Consider the following 19,540-nt stretch of genomic DNA (forward strand, 5'->3'; position numbering starts at 1 on the left):
CATTCATATCAGCAGCTTACAAGTTTTATACATTTTGCATTGACAAAGACACCCACAGTTTACTGACAGGGCACCCAGTAGATGAGAGTGAGAGTGCATTTGCCAGTGAAGACTCTCAGTCATCCAGGTCATGGTATCATAAGTGCTACATCGTAGGCAACTGGACTTGCTGGTCTCGCTCTGAAGAACAGAAGAAGCCTCTTGGATGAGAGGCGAAACGTCTTCAAGAAACTCAAGCTAAATATCTAATTTTTTAATCTCAATTCTTAAAAGCGTGACAACTTTACAACAAAGTGACAAAAAGATCTGACCCTTTGTATCAGCAATTTGTTCACTGTGAAGTTTTTTGAGGACATATTCATACTGAGCAGGAAACTCACAGCACGTGTAAACATCACGGTCATGGTAAGTACAGCATGGTTAAAGTATGGCTACTAAAGGCCCAAACACACTGGAACTGACGCACTTCCTTTGGCAGGCATCAGATATGAAATGCTACACTACAGAAACAGCAGTATTTTAGGAAATGGTCACTATGTGATTGTACATTACAGATATTCATTTTCTGTACATTTTTATTTGAGCTGTTCTATCAAATTCCAGCACTGCAGAACCAGCAGTGTTTTGAGGAAAAAAACTGCCCTCAGAAATAAAGAGATTAATTTAATTAAATTCAATTCACTTCAATAGAATTAAATTTGTCCCGAAGGAAATTCTTGTGCCAGAGAATGCTTCAAATCACAGTAACAGCAAGTACAGTGACCACAATTGACCGACAAAGCAAACTGCACCTGATGATCAATGTTATATTGAATATGATATAACAACGAGATGTAATGAAGAAACCCTCCAAATTTCACACCAATCACATCAAGGAAATGTGACTTCTACTGAGTCTAATAAAACATTAATGACCCTAAAGCAGGGATCCTCAACTTGCTTTGCCCGGGGGCCACTTTTGCGAAACAGGAGGCCAGGGCCCAGTTATTATACAAACAATAATATTTATCAGTATATATAATAAATGAATTGCCTGTTTTCAACCTTTGCTGTTCTCACTCATCTCTGCCAAGAGGCAAATCCAATCGCACCAGCTCCATATAGGTCAGGTGTATGCTGGGGCATTTCTAGGTTTAACTCGGACCTGTGTTTGAGGGTCCGTGGAATCCTTCCCTGGCTGTTTTTTCCTATTTTGATGTATTTATGCACTCTGGCACCGTATTTACATTACAGTACAATAAAATCCCAGTGTGAATCAATTCATTTTCATTGTGAATTAGGAGCAGTGGTTCCCAACTGGTGGGTCGTGGTCCAAAAGTGGGTCATGGATCCATTCTGAATGGACCGCAAGTGACTTGCGAATGTGTCAAGTTTGTAAAAAAACACACTTTATTTTTAAGTGCAGTGGATTTTCAGCACAGAGCGATAATTTGAAGTGCAATTTCCTGCTGTAGATTGAGTGACTAATGTACAGCTACTTGACAGAGACAGCAAACTACTTCGACGATATGGCCGAACAAGTATGTTGCTTAATGTATTAAACTGTGTGGACCTTGAAGTAATGACTAAGGAGAAATCTGGACCCCAGGGTTGGACCAGTTGGGAACCACTGAGTTAGAAAATGGTCGGCAGGCCAGATTTGGCCCAGGGGCTGTAGGTTGAGTATCACTGCTCTAAACGTTGACAAACTATATACTTCAGATCATTTATCACCATTGATTAGCCCCACAAAGGAAATTATATTGTTTTTAAACTGCACTTGTCGTATAAATCATTACAATGTCCAGTAGTGTTCGTTTTACCCCCTGGCTCCTGTGTCCTTATTTGACGCCCCAAAATCATGACAAGGTCGGAGCAGGGGCGACAAAGCATTTTGACAGGCCTTATACCATTTTTGGTGCGAGTTTAGCAATTTAAAATAAATAGATGTACTTCAAAATGCTGACATGAGACACTTTCAGTGAATTTGGGCCTTTAAGTTTAATTAGAAATTTGAAATATTGCTGTGTGTGTGTGTGTGTGTGTGTGTGATTATGATAACCTATTTAAGAGAGAATCTTTGTGTGAGAAATGATGATGGTGTGTGTAGTAGAAACAGTATTATGCGAGAATATGAGCGTAATTATTATGTGTCTGAGGACAAAAACCAATGAGTGATGAAAGTGTGTGTCAAACAGAATGAGAGGGTGTGACTGTAGCCACTTCAGTGTACATTAATGTCATGCAGATACCCTCCATTGTCATTCACATGTACAATTATCCTCTTGTGCTATTATGGCAGAGTCTAACATGAGAATAGTTGCATGTTGGAAAAAACTGCGGTGACTGCACATGTGAGAGGACATACTGGTGTGAAGGAGAGTATAGTGGAACATTATGTGATGATGTTACGTAAAAACAAGTTTGATTTACGACCTGAATGGCCTCTAATAGCAAAACTTCTTCCCACTTATGCACGTGGTCAGCGACAGAAGACTCACACAGGCACACCAAACCACAGAAGAAATATAGCCCAGTTTGTGTGGACCCAAAGGACTAAACCATCTTCATTATGTGCCTGTTCCCCTGACGGCTATTGGACATCCCAACAGAACCACGGAGGTCGTATATTCCTCACAGAGATTATCACCCCTAAGTGCCCCATAACCCTCTCCACAATCCCACAATTCTGACCGCTCATCAAGTTGCATTCACTCTCGGGACATCCAACAACAGTATCAATGTAAAAATGCCACCGCCTGACAACTTCTATTTTCATTGCAAAGTGATTGTAAGTCATTTGAAAACGAGCCCTCTGTAAATTCAGGCCGAGGCAGTTTCATTCTTTCCCCGAGGCGAAAACATCAATAGAGGAGAGAGAAGCCAGGACAACCTATAGCACAGGACAGATCGATAGCGCAACAAACTCAGTAAAGATTAACTGGAGAGTTGCCTGGAAACGTCCTGCTTGAAATTTATGACATGAGGAGGAAACGAGCCAACAGGAGAAGCTGGAGGACAAGAGAGAGGGAGAGGAAGAGAGAGTGATGGGGAATCAGAGGAATTTTTTTTTCTCCCCCCAACACTTCAGGGTCAAAGTGAATCCTCAGCAATATCTCAGAGAGAATATATACATTTTAAATATCAATGAATAACATGAAAAGGTTTTTGCTTGCAGCTGTGAAGTTTTCAGTGAGAATCAACACCAGTAAAAAAAGTTTAATCTCAAAGTGTGTTAATCGAAAAAATCAAAGATGCACTGAATGTAAAATTCTGGGCCGATACTGATGTTTAAAACAACAATTTGGCCGATAGCCGAAAGCCGATTTTTTTGTTGTTGTTGTTGCTTATATTGTGATTGTTGTTACATATTCCTGCTTTTGTGCCGAGGGAAAAAATCTTTATTTTAAAAAAAGAAATAAATTGTTTTAGAGTAATTGAGCCTTTCACCACCTTATCTTTAAATGAGCACAAATGTGATCATTCAAGTTTATGAAACAACCCTAAAAAGTAACGTTTCTTCAAATGAAAACTATTTTGAAAAACATGACTACATCAAAAACTTTTTTACTCTACATATCATAATTCCTAGGGCCGTCACATTCTGGTCGGTTGGTCAATTGGTTGATCGATATGCTCTTGTCGGACCAAATTCTCATTGGTCGGACAATTGCTGGTGTTGCCTTTATAAGGCTGTGTGTCCACCAAAGAGTTTCTTTCCCAGCTGAAAACACAGTTGCTGCTGTTGATGTCCGGCACCTATATTCGTCCTCTGTGACGGTTGGTCTTTGTGGTATTTGTCCCTCCCCTTCCTTGCTGTGATTGGACGGCAGGTGACATTGATGAGCACAGCAAGACATTTTTCACCTCTCATTTTTAATTGGAAAACGCATAAATAATCACAGAGGACATTTAGTGTTGGATTTCATCTCTAAGAATTTATTTTACTACGTCTCCAAAAAGACACTGCAGTTCAAGGTTGGATTACAAAGCTTCTGAAGGGGATACGATCACACCGGAGCCCCTGTTGGAGCAGCAGGATGAATAACATTAGCATCTGGACTTACAACAGTGAATCTGTCTCTCGCAAGCAACATTACAGAGATATCACTTTAATTACGTTTGTTTATAAAGTTCAGTATGTCAGGTTTTTCTCATCAGTCTCATTGAACGCGTAGTTTTAAGACAAGCTCATGCATGAAGCTCAGCTGGATGTTCCCACTGATACAGTTATTTTCAGATAATATTACAGTGAACATTACATTTATTTTTCACTCGAGGTGTTCAACTTGTCTGAATTGAATTAACTTGCCCTGGGCAAGAGTTAATGTCGAAGCCTGTGACACTCAGTGCACTGTGGCTGATTTAGTTAGCCCAGAGAGAATGTGCAGAATTTTCTTCCCCATCAACAAATCCATTGATTGAAGAGTAGGCAGAATTTCAGTCGACCAAGATTTTCTTGATTAACGTTGATTAACGCCCTAATAATTCCCTTTCTAATGTCTATTTCATATAGCTGTGAAAACATAAAATAAATTCTTCTTCTTCAAACAGCTGAATTTATTCGAGTTTTCACCAAAAACTACATTTTACAAGATTATATTTGGACACAAAATGAGAATATTATAATTCACCTTTGCCCAATACTCATTTTTACCAAAGAGGGCTTGAATGCATCTTAATGTAACTCAATGCAACCTTCATTAGCGGTTAGTTCCGGCCACCGGCTGCTAACAGCTAATGGTAAGGGGCTCCCTTCCTGCTGATTTTAACATAGATTAGCTGTTCACAGTGTAGCATTATCAAGGAAACAAAAGGGTGTGTTCCCTGGCACACCAACAGTGAGTTTACTGTGTCCTTTCGTCCCGACAGCATCCTGGGTTAGTTAGTCTTGAGCCCTGCCTTTTAGCAATGCTCAAATGATGTGACACAGAAAAACATCGACCACTGCCATCAGTGACTGTCATCTTTTTTATTTGATAGGCCAACAGCAGTCAACAAGGTGAATATCGGCTGATACCGATGTGCATCTGATAGATCGCTGCATCCCCAGTGTGCCGTTTTACATAAGAATAAACACCAATAAAAAAAAGTTTAATCTCAAACTGTGATAATCTGAAAACCATTCCATTTTATTCTAGTCATCTTCCATTTTCATTTCTAAGATGAGACTTTCCCACTGAGAAAACGCAAGAAAAAACTGATATCTACTGAAGCAGACAGTGTATGTTTGACATTCCAATGGGAAAATTACTGAAACAGTGACAAGATGAAATGAGAAGATATCAGGTTTCATTGCTCCTCCACACTAACAGAGAGCCCTTACCATATGTCACCCGGCTCCGGCATGCTCTGACTGGTGCAGCCGCCTTCCATAGACTCAAGCTAATTGAATATCCTTATCTGGCTCCGAAACACCCCCCACCCCCCCTTTTCTCTGGTGAACTGAGACAAAGGGCCAGTTGGAAAAGCAGCACATTTGTATTCACCCACAGACACAAATGTAACACACCAACCATGAACCATAACCTGACCCTGCATCGCACTTTACTACAGTCAAGAGTAGCTGTCTTTCATGCTTCTCTGTTATGTCTCACATGATAAAAGTTCTGGGAAATGTGCTAACAGCCTCTAGCTGTGAATTATTTTTTTTTGGTTATGAAATTAAGTGCAGCAGTTTTCTAATGCCCCCTGGGCCCTTTAGTGTAAATTGATTCTATTTTAAAAAGCCTTTTTTCCCCCAGTCTGACAGAGAAGAAGAGATGGCTGGGGAGCGGAAACGAAAATGGACTCTCAAAGAAAAAGAGACGCGAAGAGAGAGAAAGGCAGCTTTGTTTGAGAAAGGGTTAAAGAGAAAATGGCAGTGACAAAAGGGGAAGTACGCAGACCACTGACCTATTAAGGGGTTAACAGTCACAGAGAGGCCGATAATGGAGGCTGGAGCAGCTGTATAGGAACTACAGCGCGGCACGGAGCCGAACACCATAGAAACCGCTAACATAAACCAGAGATAAACAGAGGGAGGGAGGGAGAGTGAGGGAGGAAGCGAGGTGCTACATTTCTCTCATGTCAGCATTGTGTGAAGACTCATAAACCAAGATAAATAAAAATAGCATTCATAGATTGTTATACGCCTTTTTTATGGACCGCAAACACATGTTCACACCCATTAACGCATACAGTATGGTGCGTCCGCCCTCTTTGTAAACACCACTGCAGATGCATAATTAGGCACGGAGCCCCAATGCTGTGATTCACACAGGAGGAAGACTACAGCGCAGCGAGGATTCCTGAAGACAAGGCTCGTCCACATGACTGGAAGCTGCAGCAGAGTTAATGTGACCTTTAGCACCTGAAGACAAGACTGTGGCATCCACATGATAATGATATACTAAAGCCATATCCTCCCACTCATTCACTCTCTGGCTTTTCTTTGCACACAAACACAGGTGCAAACCATCGGCAACCTCTGGGACTGAAAAATGAAGCCAATGCAGAGGAGCCAAAAACTGCAATCCCTCGAACAGCCACTTGAGGCTGGTTCCAAAACAGATTAAATCCCCACTGACTAGTGGTTCCCAACTGGTCCAGCTACAGGGTCCCGATTTCACCTTAGTCATTCGTCCAAGGTCCACACAGTTTAACACATTCAGCGTCATACTTGGGTTTGGCCATGTCGTCGAGCTAGTTTGCGGCCTCTGTCAAGTCGCTGTCCGTTATTCACTCATTCTACAGCAGGAAACGGCACTTCAAAATAAAAGCTCTGCGCCTGAAATTCACTGCACTTCAAAAAAAAAAGTGTGGTTTTCACAAACTTGACACATTCTCGAGTCACTTGCAGTCCATTCAGAGTGGACCCGCGACCCACCAGTTGGAAACCGCCGCCATAGACCCCTATGCTAACATGCCCAACTTCACAGCAGAAAAAGACTATGCTCTATTCTGATACCATGATTTATTAATAAACTTTAAAGTAGATTCATACCCAGATAAAACAGCACTTTTCCCGTAGATCAGTTCTTCTGCGCTGCTCCAAAACAGTAGCCCATACAGCAAGTTGCAGTGTGCTGCCACTGGCATCTACTGCTTCAGGCCAGGGACGAAATATCAATTTCCTTTAAACAGTGTAACGTTAGCACAATGCCAGCAATCTGTTATTAACGATGGCATTCATTCTTTTTATGTACTTGTTCATATTTAGTTTAAGCTGAACTATACCATATAACAACGATAGCAATCATTACGCAATCATACAGGATTAGTGGTCTTACCGCTGATTTTTTTTTTTTTTACTGCAAACGTACTCAGCAGACTGATACTCGCTATCAGCTGATACGCAAATTCAGGTATCAGAATTGAAATTGGGAAGAAAAATATTGGTACATTAACATCTCTAATGTTTAAGGCCTGCTACAAAAACAGTTCTGGGGTCTCATTTATAAAAAAAAAAAAAAAGCGCATAGGATCCATACTAAAAATGTACATATGAACAAAAGCCAAAAATATAATATTTCTACAATCAGGCTTCCTCTTCACCATCTGCGTCGCCAATTTCCCGTCTCCAAAATGTTCGTAAGCATGGGTCAAAGTTTCTCCCATCATGTCTGTTTTTATACATCATAACCTTTGCGTGGGAAGTGGTGTATGCTTCTTTCAGGCCTCGTTTTGTGCATGTGCAATGTTTATAAATGAGTCCCCTGGTCTCTATAGCTAATTTCCTAATTTATGACTGTACGGGTGTGAATTTTTATATAAATCACCCTTTTACATTTATTGACGTGCCCACTCATGGTTCCTCGTCTCAGCGTCAGTGGTTTTTGATGCCTGAATTAAGATTTGTGGTTAACGCAAGCTGAAGAGACTTTCATGTTTTATTCTACAACATAAAATACCTCACCTGTGAATTATGAAGCTTTTATGTTGTGGGGCAGTTGTGGCTCAGAGGAAGAGCTGGTCATCTACCAATCGAAGATCAGTGGTTAAATTCCAGGATCCGCCAGCCTACATGTCGAAGCATCCTAGAGCAAGATGCTGAGCAAGATGGTAGCCTCGGCCACCAGTGTATAAATGTGTGTGTGAATGGGTGAATGTGACTCGTAGGTTGGATGACTAGAAAGGCGCTATACAAGTGCAGGTCCATTTATGTGTCTTAAAAAAGTGGTTGCTAACAAGTGACTAAACGAGACTATAGAACGTCATCACGCTGAGTTGTGCCGAACACAGTTTTACAGTCTTGTTATGTCATGCGACTGCAGCATAGTTTGTTTATAGCCTAACGTTAGCTTTTTACTTCTGTCGATTACATTTAGGCTTCAATAATCATTAAGTGATGTTCATTTGTGAAGATTATCTTGAAATCATTATTACAACGTGCAAGTTTCATAAACGATTGTTTGCCATGGAGCTTATTTTCAGCAATTATCCACAATTCAATTGAAAAATCCCATTGGATTTTTGACAAGGGAACCAGTGCGATAAAAATTTCAGAGTCAGCCTACAGCAAAAGGTCATCCCTGGGGCAATCTATTAGGGCTTAAAGTTAATTAAGGGCGTGGCTGCTTTGAGTGACAGGTGTCTGTTATCAGTTGACAAGTTGCTACCATGGTGACAACTTTGGTTAGGTAGCGTAACCCCAGATTCACAGAGTAGAGGAGTTGAGCTATACACTCGTCAAAATATGGTCACATCTGGCTCCAAAAATACAAGATGGCGATGGCCATGATGCCAAACTTAAGGCTTCAAAACAGGAGTCCACAAACCAATGGGTGACGGTGACTACGTCCATTATTTTCATACCATCTGTGGTGCAAACTAACATGTAAATGTGCACAACACACATGCAGCAGAACATACGCACATCAATACCTTAACTATGCTCCATGGAACAGATGTTTTACTGCAGCTTTCATCACGTGCAGTCAACCTCAGGAGCCCCTCAACAGATCACACTGTTGCTGTACATCCGTGATGGCTGTTTCATATTCAGCAGCTAGGTGATTTGAGGTAACGATGGAGGAGGGTGTGTGTGTGTGTGTGTGTGTGTGTGTGTGTGAAGGGCGGGGGGGGCTGACAAAGCTGAAGGAAAAGCAGCTTCATTCAACTCGTCTCCTGTTTCTATTTGTAAAGCTTGTGTGTTGGAGAAGAGCCACTACGACTGGCGACAGCAAAGCACGCACATATGCACACAGTAATTTGTACATAACACACTTAAAGTACACACACACGTACACACAGAAGCCTCCTGATTAGAGGGTGGGTTACATTTGAATTCCCATAGCGATGTGTTTTGTTTGTTTAAAGGTAACAAATTGTGCTCACATTTCTTATAAACAGCTGAAGGCAGAGTAGGTTTGAGTAGATGCGGATCAGCTGAGGCTTTTTGTTCCTCACTGAATATTTATCAGTGGCCAGAGGAGGCTGTGATTGAGTTTTACAGGGGAATGGTTGTGTATCATGTGCTGTAAATGAAGTAGTGCGGCAGCTCAGGGGATCCACAGTCAAACTCTGACCTGAGGGCATAAAGACCTGATGAGCAGGAGGAGGAGAAGAGTATCCAATGAGAGCGCACAGGCAGAGCACCATGAATATACACGCATGTATTCATATGCACGACTGGCGCACATGCGAGCCAAACACTCTCTGTATGGAGTTTCACAATGGCAGGAGAAGCTTTTCAAACTTGCACTTCCAAGGGCAGGCTGCAAGCGAAGCGTTAGTCGATTGTGTGAGCAAAGTATGATGAAATCACACATCTCTCACATCTCGTTACTGCACCCTGCACTCCCACCAAACACAGTGTTTAACAAACATTTGAAAACAGCCAGCAGGCAATATTGAAATGACTCAATGAGCCTCGTGCCTCGACAATATCATAAGATATGTGGAAAGACCGCGCCGTCACACACACACATGAAGCCGCCGCTGTACTGTTGAGTCTCACCAGCATTGTAATGAATGACAAATATCTGCTTACAGCTGCATTACTCATACTCTAATACTCTTTTGTGTTGTGATCATGCCCTAACGCAGGAACAGCCTCAGATCAATAACCTAATTAGCCATAAAGCATATGCATTGCGGTGATACATTATATGCCTGGCATCCCTTGGCTAGCATCTCACAGGAATTACCATATAAATGAACTGCGGTCATTTATTAAGCAAAGAGCCGTGGTGGCGACTTGGCATGCTACGGAACGGGGAGGGGGGGAATTGTAAGTTACAACACACATCAGAAAAGGGAAACATCATGAGAGGTCGAACAGGCAGGTTACAAATTGCATTGACTGCTGGCAGAGCGAAAACATCTGCCATGCTGTGACTCTACCCGTGGAGCAAGTAAGCAGCGAGGCTCACGGCGGCTGAGGAAACCCCCAACACGCTTTCTTTCCACTCTTTGTATTCAACTGGACTGCAAGTAATTCAATACACCTCTCCTTGTGCAGGCTCACTCAAATGAAACGCAAAAGCCAATGAACTATATCAAGTGGAGCACTATTTGAACACCACTTACAGTAATATCAGTGTTTATGTGGGCTTGTTCAGTGTGTGTGTGTGTGTGTGTGTGTGTGTGTGTGTGTGACGTGGACATGCGAGCCCATACTGTATGTGTGTGTGAAATCAAAAAGATTAATCTTGTTCCGCACATGATTCCTTGACCAAACTCAACACCGCCGAGAGAGACCGCTACAACAATACCAGGCTGATCTCTCCATAGCAACACACATGGTAACACAAATCTATTTCAGAGCAGGAGCGCAGCACTTAAACACAGCGGACAAAAAAAAAAAAAAAAAATAGGGAAAACAGCAATCAATTATTAAAGAGCTTCATGTTCATACTTACTGCCTGTGTGTTGCCAGCTGCAGCCGAAACTAAGAGGCTCCCACAGCCACCTCTCCTCAGTGCGATTGTGAGTGTTATCAGGGATCTACAGCAGTGCCACTACTTCGTCATACACAGAGGATGTGAACTAGGATCTGCCCCGTGTCTGACATTTAATTGTTCAGCGAGGTGTGTTTACTTTCAAGGTGTCGGCTGCCCTCTCAGACTAAGAAGGCAGTGGAAACATGGACGCCTAATGAGGGAAAAACAAACTCGGGACCTGTAACAACAGCGGAGAGATGACCGATAGAGAAAGTTTAAATCAACATTATGTTTCTCCTGGCATAAGCCCACTTGTAAATCATAACGCTGTAAGCAGATCTGTCGACATCAATTGTTCCGAGGGCCTGAGCATTCAGCGTTACCTCAGCGATACTGCAAAGCCAACACACACATACACACACAACTGATATGACAAACTACTTTTTTAAAGAGGGCTGGCAACCAAATTACTTTGGCATTTTCCTTAATTTAGACAGGAGGGGGAAAAAAAGTGCTCCGGTATTAAGTTGAAATAAACAATCTTAGTTATAGGAAAAATTCAACACTGAAACGTGGAAAAAAAGAGGCTTTAAATGCAGTGGAAATATTCAAAACTACTTTACTTGCTGTCCCTGTTTCTGTGGTAACAAAATCATTCACATTTCAAAGTTCTCTCTACACACACATACACACACACACACACACACACATGCAACACTAAACACACTAAATCCTCCAGACAGCGTCAGAGAGACACTAAGTTGGTTGCAGGTGCCACTTTGATATATTCTGGGTTGACCTTTTCCAGATCATATAGGGTGATTATACGCGTGTTGGACCAGCGTTTGGCAGGATCCGCACAAAAAGCTTTACTGTAATAGCTTTCCTCCTCTTTTCCAGCCATCCATTCTGCAATGACACATACAACCTTATGTTCTCCAGAAAGGTGGGCTGGCACTCGCCTGACACACACATATACACACACACACACACACATACACACAGCCATAGCAGAGCGGCTTATAGGCCCAGTGCACCCAACAAACATGGGTGATGTGACAGGAGGAGGGAGAAAGAGAAAGATGGCAGCTGGCTATGAACAATCTGATTTCTACATTTGCTTTTTTCTACTAAACTATGAAATGACGAGTTAATAGTGAACGTGCAGCACAAAGGTTTGTTATATTTTGAATCACGAGCATCAGATAAGCTCAAACAATCTGTCAATAAATCAATTATCAACTATTCTGAGAATCCATGAAGTCATTTTCAAAGCAGAAATATAAACAGTCTTCAGTTACAGCCTCACAATTGTGACAATTTGTGTTCTTTTCTTATCTTATGTGAGAGTAAATCAATTATTTGGGGGTTTTGGACCGTTAGTCAGACAAAACAAGATATCTGAAAACATAATTTCAGCTTACAGAAATTGCAACAGATAATATTCACTATTTGTTTAGAAACAAACAATTAATCCATTAATAGTGAAACTAGTGGGCATAATGGGTGTCACAATATACCGGTATTGATGATAACCGTGATGTCTGACAATGAAACATGGATATGATGCTAATAAATACACATATCATGTAAATAATCATTTCCGTTTCTCTCCGTTCTCGCTTTGTCTCCCTCCCCCAAAGTCATTTGGTCGCCTCCTCATCATCTATTAAGTGTAATTGTTCTTTTTGAAAATTTTGTACAGTTACAGTTACACACTCTCTCCACCTCCTGGACTTTTGAGTATTTTGAGCGTAATTGATTTGCCAAAAACAAGTGAGAGAAATGAAACAATAAGAAAAGTTGAAGACGATTTTGACTAACAGCATTATTTTTTTTAGAATTTTTACAGATATCGTGATAATATCGTTATTGCAAACTCTTTAAGCCCTGATAATTGCATTGTGAAAATCTGATATTGTGCCAGCCTGAAGGCAAATAATAAAAATACTTTTTATCTCTCCTTGTCTGCTAAAATGTTTTCTGAACATATTTGTGGTGCTGGAGCAATTAGTCGATAAAATCAAATAGTTGACTGACAAAATTTATGTTAACTTCTCGTACAATCCTGTGTTTCCACTCTCAAATATGAGTATTTGCTTCTTTCTTTGCGACTAAAATTGGTTTTACAGCGTAAACAATCTGAAGATGTCACCCCGGACTCTGGGAAATGGTTATGAAGATTTTACACTATTTTCTATTTATCTAACAATCAATAAAATGGTCAAACTTATTCCTTAATGGAACAATTTGACATGTAATCTTCTCATCTAACTCTCAGCGAGCAAGCAAATGAAAGTAAACCATCCCTTCATTTCTACAAATGATCAATATATTAATTGACAATTTGAAGAGTTAAAAAATATTGGCCTCTTTGTCACAAAAGACACACCAAGACGGATTCTCTGAGCTACAGCTCCCATGGGTCACCCATATTGTCCCTGCAGGGGGATTGGCGGCACATAAATATCATCAGACGCAGGTTTTGTGTCAACACTGGGGGCAACATACAAAACGGAGGGTTTGAGGTCATCTGAACGAAAATTTAGAGCATCAAACACTTAATTTCCTGCATTCTGGTGAATTTTTATGCACTTCTCTGCATCAATTTATGGTGCAAATGTGTTTAATTCTGTCAAAATAAAAGTCATCTACTACCTTTTTGTTTTTAAATATCAAGAGAGACGTGTCTACAGCGCCCCCCCCTGAAATCTGCACTTGTGATTATAATAAAAAACATGGACAGTCAACAAGTGAAAGTGCACCTTCATTCTATCTACTGGCCCTGGATGGCACCAAATCTGACCAACTGTAACGTGACGAATCACAGGTTTCTGCTAAACGAGACGTATCCTGAAAAATCAGCCTTGTTCGACGAGAGCAAATCCACCGGTGTTTGTGTACCGCCGTGTCCCTGCAGGAGATATCACCATAGCAGTAAGTGGCAGGCATTAGAGTACTTACATAGCCCATCACAATAGAAGCAGCAATGCACCTTTCAAAGCACAATGTTATTGAGGCAGGACACAATATCGTACTACCTGCCACCAGTTCAGCAGGCTGGGTATTGGGTTTCAGGGTGTGCTGCGGGATACTGTAATCGTATACACTTTATCGGGCTTGTTCTGTCACAAGTGTTTTGTTTAAGGGATTTCAAATGGGAGCAGGGGTAGGGGGCTGTCTCCTCGTTGAGGGCGAGTCAATAAGATGTAACCACGATCCCGCGAATATCCGTGAATAGATAAGCATGTCTGGCCGTATCAAAATACTTGGCACGTTCGGATCTGAGCGAGTGGAAAAGGTTTGATACTTAGAGTCTGTCCGGGGAGCACTTCTAAGATTTGTTTTTCCTTCAGATTTCCAGTTTCATGATTGAAACCGGATTATGTAACCGTTGTGTGATGAATAAACGTCTTGTTTTCAGTGGAAACCACAAGCTGGAAAGCTGCACAGCAAAGTGAGTTATGATGCTAAAGTTATATCGCCATTTTGAAGATTTTTAAGAATGAGAAAACTTTTCTGACATCTCTATTATCAATGATTTCTTCAAATTGCTGCCTGCTACGTGATATTGCGGTCATGACTGGTGTCCTGCTGCATAACGACCATTTTCCAGCTTTTTCTTTTGGCTGTAGCCATCAGAGACAAAAAAAAAATCTGCCAGTACCATAATCAGAATGGATTTAAAAGACATTACGGCCCTACAGCTTGTTAAAATACCAGCTGTTTTAAACAGTAATAAGAATTCACTGGGAGTATTTTACGACTAAAAAAAGACTTTACACTGACATTTTACACTATAATTAGCACAATATGGGCTTTTATCCCCCAGTATACTGTGATAATGGTGTCACAGCATCCTTATTATATTAACAGATAACATGTAATCGTGGTAAATGGATGGATATCATGTATTTTTATACATTACTGGTGATTCACATTGAGATCCAAGCGAATTTAAGGTGATAACTGGTGCACAGTATCCGACACCATTAACCTGATGCCTCTAAGATGCAGTGCACGCAGCAGTTTAGAAAGAAACCAAGCACTGGCATGTGCTGGCACTTTATATACTGGACCCTGACCAATATTATGCAACTAGAGGAACAAGTTCCCCTGCTCTTAATTCAGCTCATGCCTCAGGTTTAGCTTCTCCTCTCAACAAAACACCCCGTGATTTAAACTTGAAAACAGCACGCTGGAAACTTCAAGAAAAGAAAGTTTACTTCCCCTTGGTCATTTCGGCGTTTTGCTGATGCTCCGAAATTGAGCCAAGTTCAGAACAGTCATGTCAAGGTGGTTCGATGTAGCACCTTTTAGTGGTGCCAGCCCGGCTTCGTGCAAACAGCTGCAGCATTTTAAAGAGGAGTCCGGCGCTCTTATTTAGATGCTGCACCCTCATCAGCGCCTCCTGTTATTTCCTATCCTGCGATATGAGAACTTCACATCGACCGCACCGAAGGAGGAAATGCTCAGGGGAGGAGGAACGAAAACAACAGTGCACGGGGACTAAACTAAGGATAATAACTTCCACAACCGAAATGAACATCTGTTCACGTGTCCACTGTGTATGAGGGAGAAGTGGCCATGTTTGTGTCGAGCAGACTTCGCAGGGGAGACGAGATGACTGGTGGCACTTTGAAAAAAAGTAGTTAATTTCCTCTTGTGAGGCGTGAGCAGCCAGAATCAACAACAGTGTGCTTTAACATCTTGCAGTTTGATTTAGCTTCTTCTGGTCTCTCTGCAACACCCGAAACAATTTGTTCTTCAACTCCGAGCAGCCTCGGCTCACTCATTTGTCAAACAATATTGAGCAGACGTACGTGAGGATGATTTTTCATGCTTGCTGTGAGTTTACCGTGAGCTACAGTAGTTTATACTGTCAGTTAATCTACATCTGCTGATAATTAGAAGCAGATTTGAGTCGAACTGCTTTAAACTTTCTCTTTTTGACACATGCATGCTGACACACTTTCACTTCACCTATGATTTCATATTCTGCAGGAACACTTGAACTTATTTTACCTGATTTAATCTCCCTAATATGTTTTAATCATGTTGTCACACATTATCTAACATGCTCGTCCTCTTCATTTCCCTGCTGTCACCTGTTTGCCCACATGAAATACATCTTTACTTTTATTCTACTATACATATACTGCACATATGAGTGTAAGACAGCTCTCCAGGCAGGAACACAGAGCACATACTGCCATATAAAGTGACTTTGGAAGTATGTCGAGCACCGTGCCAGCAGCTGCTCACACTGACAGGTACAGGCCTAGATGATAGAAAGCTAAGCGTTGTGTCTGGGAGCCAACATCTGAACAGACACCCCTCTGCTCTGTGAGACAACACGCGCTTTGTCTCTAATTCAGCAGCCGGGAGCGTCATTTGAATATTTTCACTAGGCTACCCAAAACAACACCGCAACATGGAACAGGTGTGTGTGCGCGAGCGCGTTTTTTTTTTTTTTTTTTTTTTTTTTTGTGCGTGCAGGCGCGCGCTTGTGTGACCAAATGAAACAAATACCAGGTTAGATAAGACACACATCACGCACTGGGTTACATGTGCGGTAGTTAACAGCGGTCCGTTTTGGAAAAGCTGGCGAAGACATGAATGGCGATTCAACCCCCCCTCCTCCTCCTCCTCCTCCTCCATCACCACCACCTTTACATACATACACACATGCCACGCGCGTGCACACCGTACACATATGCGATTCTGCTCTATCAAAATCATATGACAGGCGTGGTCATTGAGTGAAAACGTTAAGGCCAGTTTGTTTTTGTCATGAGAGGATAATTAGCTCCGATATCGCAGGAGAAATATGTTGGAGGAAAAAAATCTACCTTATGGAGGTCGATGCGTATCCTCTCCTCTCCTTTATGCGGGCTCTCTGGCCACAGGTGATAGCTGGAGCCGTAGTTGGGGCTGTCTTTGCTGCTGTTGCTGCCAGTCGCAGACGAGTTCCCCGCGTACGCCTGCTGTGTTACCGGGGGGGTTACGCGGGAGTCGCGGCTGTGTGGCTGCGCCTGATCGCCTTGCGCGGTGATCCTCCCAGACTTATTGCGGTCTTGTTCACAGTGCTGCGGACGCTGGGGACAGAGCCCCAGTGCGCCTTGCTGCTGCTGCCGCTGCTGCTGCTGCTCTTGCTGTTGCAGCAGTGGAGCCTGGTGAGTCCTACATAGCTCTCCTGAGCCGCTGGCGCAGTAGTTGATAGGCAAGCTGCTCCCCACCAGTAGCTGTTGCTGCGCTCGTAATTGTGGGATCTGTTGCTGCTGCTGCAGGTCCTGAGTCTGAGGCTCGAATGCTCTCCTGTTAGCCTCGGTTGACTCACATGCATTTAAAGAGCGCCCTTTCTGCGAGTTTGCACGGGTTCCTTCAGGGGAGGGGTCCCTCTGTTGGAGTCTTAAATGACTGTGCTGCTGCTGCTGCTGCTGCTGTTGCTGCAACAACTGCCTGTGGTCTCGGTGCCCTCCTGCTCCTCCTCCTCCCCTGCAGCGTTCCACGATGCTTGCCTGTTGGTAATTATTGGCACTCCTTCGGAGACGATCCCCTCTTTTAGATTCCCGGGAAAACAGCAGAGAGGAGGAGGACGACGTTGGTGGCGGCGGTATAGGCGGCGGAAAAGGTGGGGAGGGCTGCGGTGGGAAAGGATCGGCAGGATGGTGATGGTTTTGAGAAAGACTCGCCTCCTGCTCGGAAAAACTGCAGTGGCAGCTCGGAAAAACAGGCTGCTTCTCCGACTGCGGCGGCGGCTGCTGCTGCTGCTGCTGCTGAGAGCCGGCCGGGGCCCAGGGATCCTGCTGCAGGTGCGCCGGCTGCCCGGTGCTGGGTTCGCTGCCTCGGTGTGAAGGTCGCTGGGCGGTGTCGTAGCTCGCCAGAGGTAGAGGGTCGCCGCTGTGAACAGGTCTCCGAGAGGGCTGGCTCAGACACGGGAGCTCCTGGAGGCTCTGGCGGTGAGCGGCGGTGGTCGAAGTGCGGTCTCGGTGGTGAGAAGAGGGCGGGGGCGGCAGGCTGAAAACAGGAGCGACTGGGTCTCGGCTCTGCTTGCTGCTTGCTTGCTTATCGTCGGGGATTTGGTGCTGATGGACAGCTCCCGCGTACCGATGCCGCATCCCCTTGATCGCCTCGTCTCGCTGTGGTTGCTCCTTTGCCGTGCAGAGCTCCGACACCCGTTCATTGCGATCAGTCCCAGCAGAATAGAACCGACTTGTATCATTGGTAGGTTTGACCAAGACCTGCCTTAAAACGTCACCGTACAGCCAAAACACCGCCTTCGACTGAATATCGGTCCATTGCCTGCTATGCGCACAGGTTGCAGCGGATCGATCACTCCTTAAGGCTGTTAGGATAATGCAAGAATGGGATTACTGAGATGTAGAAAGGTGTTTAAATCCCGCTCACATGGTCGATCACCTTAATCCACTGTGGACCCCGTGGATCGACTTTGTCAATGTTGCCATAACCACCCTGCATAATAAGAAATCACTTTTACTGCTACGTCACCCAAACAGATCCACAGGCCTGTCAAACATGATCCTTCCCCCCCACTCAGTGTAGTTTATGATCAGCTCTAAGTGATTACCTCCGCTCCTGATGTCCATAAAGTGTCAGCATTTAAAAAATCATGAGTGGAGCAATAAACACACTCTGAATATCTATCTGCTGAAACACGTTCCCACTTGTTGGCCCACAGGAAAAGCATCAAACACACAGTGCGGGAGCGATTACCTCATGCCACACAGCCTCAGCCGTGCAGTCTGGTATTTAATTATTAAGCAGAATATGCCTGGTTTTGTATTACCAGGCAGAAATATTAAGAATGGGTGCTGCGTGCAGAGCCTGCAGTCGGCTTGCAGCGCGGTGTGTGTGAGAGAGCGAGCTGCTGTTGCATGCTCTCAGTGTAACATGGTAAAGGCTTCACTGTCACCGCGGAGAGCAGCCCGGCTGGATGGAGACAGAGAGAGGCAGGGCGCAGACTGAGCTGTCCGTGGTGATGGAGGAAGAGTCCGGACGCACACAGACTGTGTCCGTGGTGTCAAGTGGCCAGAAAATGGACAACTGACCATCACATATATGTACTGATTCGCAATTAGACAACACAGAGCTTAAATTAAGGGGATAAACCCTGAGTTTTGTCAAGAGTCTTTGTTGTTTTACCACAATAAAACAACACTAAAATGCCCAAAAGTTACTGGTGGCTGCTCTCTCTAACACTAACTTGAGATGCCTCCTTGATTTAGCAAACACAGAGTGCTGAATGTGCCCAAATTCTGTCGCTTCAGCTGAACTTTCAATCAGACCTCTCAGGTCATCACGTGGTGGTTTGCTAAGTGAGTGAACTTTATGTCTATAGCACCCTTAAAAACCAGAGTTGCAGACTCAGCTGATGAACTGAGGGGAGGTTTGTTCCCAGTGTTGGGGGAGCTACTTTGAAAGCTACCAATTACTTCACACTGGAAGAAGTTCAACTACAGGGAGAGATCCAGCTTGGTTAAAGCAGGGGGGGCACAACACTGTATGAATGAATGAATACTTTGTCAGAATCACTTGTGAAAATTTTCTTGCATCCAAGACACTTGTTTCTCGTGACAGAAAACAACATAATATAACAGACAACCAGACAAAATGGGAAGAAGTGGGGTTAAAGGTTTAAATAAGAGAGGAAGACTGGTGTCAGATGTGTGAGA

General features: G+C 43.2%; 1 protein-coding gene across 2 annotated transcripts in view; it reads right to left on the minus strand.

Annotated features, from left to right (window-relative positions):
• Nucleotides 1-18,209, minus strand: part of kcnn1a (potassium intermediate/small conductance calcium-activated channel, subfamily N, member 1a) — a 75,988-nt gene extending 57,779 nt beyond the window's left edge. The window contains exon 1 of one of the 2 annotated variants that reach the window (XM_049599020.1): nt 16,697-18,209. In XM_049599020.1, the coding sequence (XP_049454977.1) occupies nt 16,697-17,965 (1,269 nt within the window). In that variant the 5' untranslated portion in view covers nt 17,966-18,209. Of the gene's footprint in view, nt 1-10,823; nt 11,237-16,696 lie in introns of those variants that run through there. The other variant, XM_049599021.1, reaches the window with a different exon arrangement.
• Nucleotides 18,210-19,540: the final 1,331 nt, after the last annotated feature.

This window comes from Epinephelus fuscoguttatus, linkage group LG15 (genome assembly GCF_011397635.1).
Source record: "Epinephelus fuscoguttatus linkage group LG15, E.fuscoguttatus.final_Chr_v1".
NCBI lineage: Eukaryota > Metazoa > Chordata > Actinopteri > Perciformes > Serranidae > Epinephelus > Epinephelus fuscoguttatus.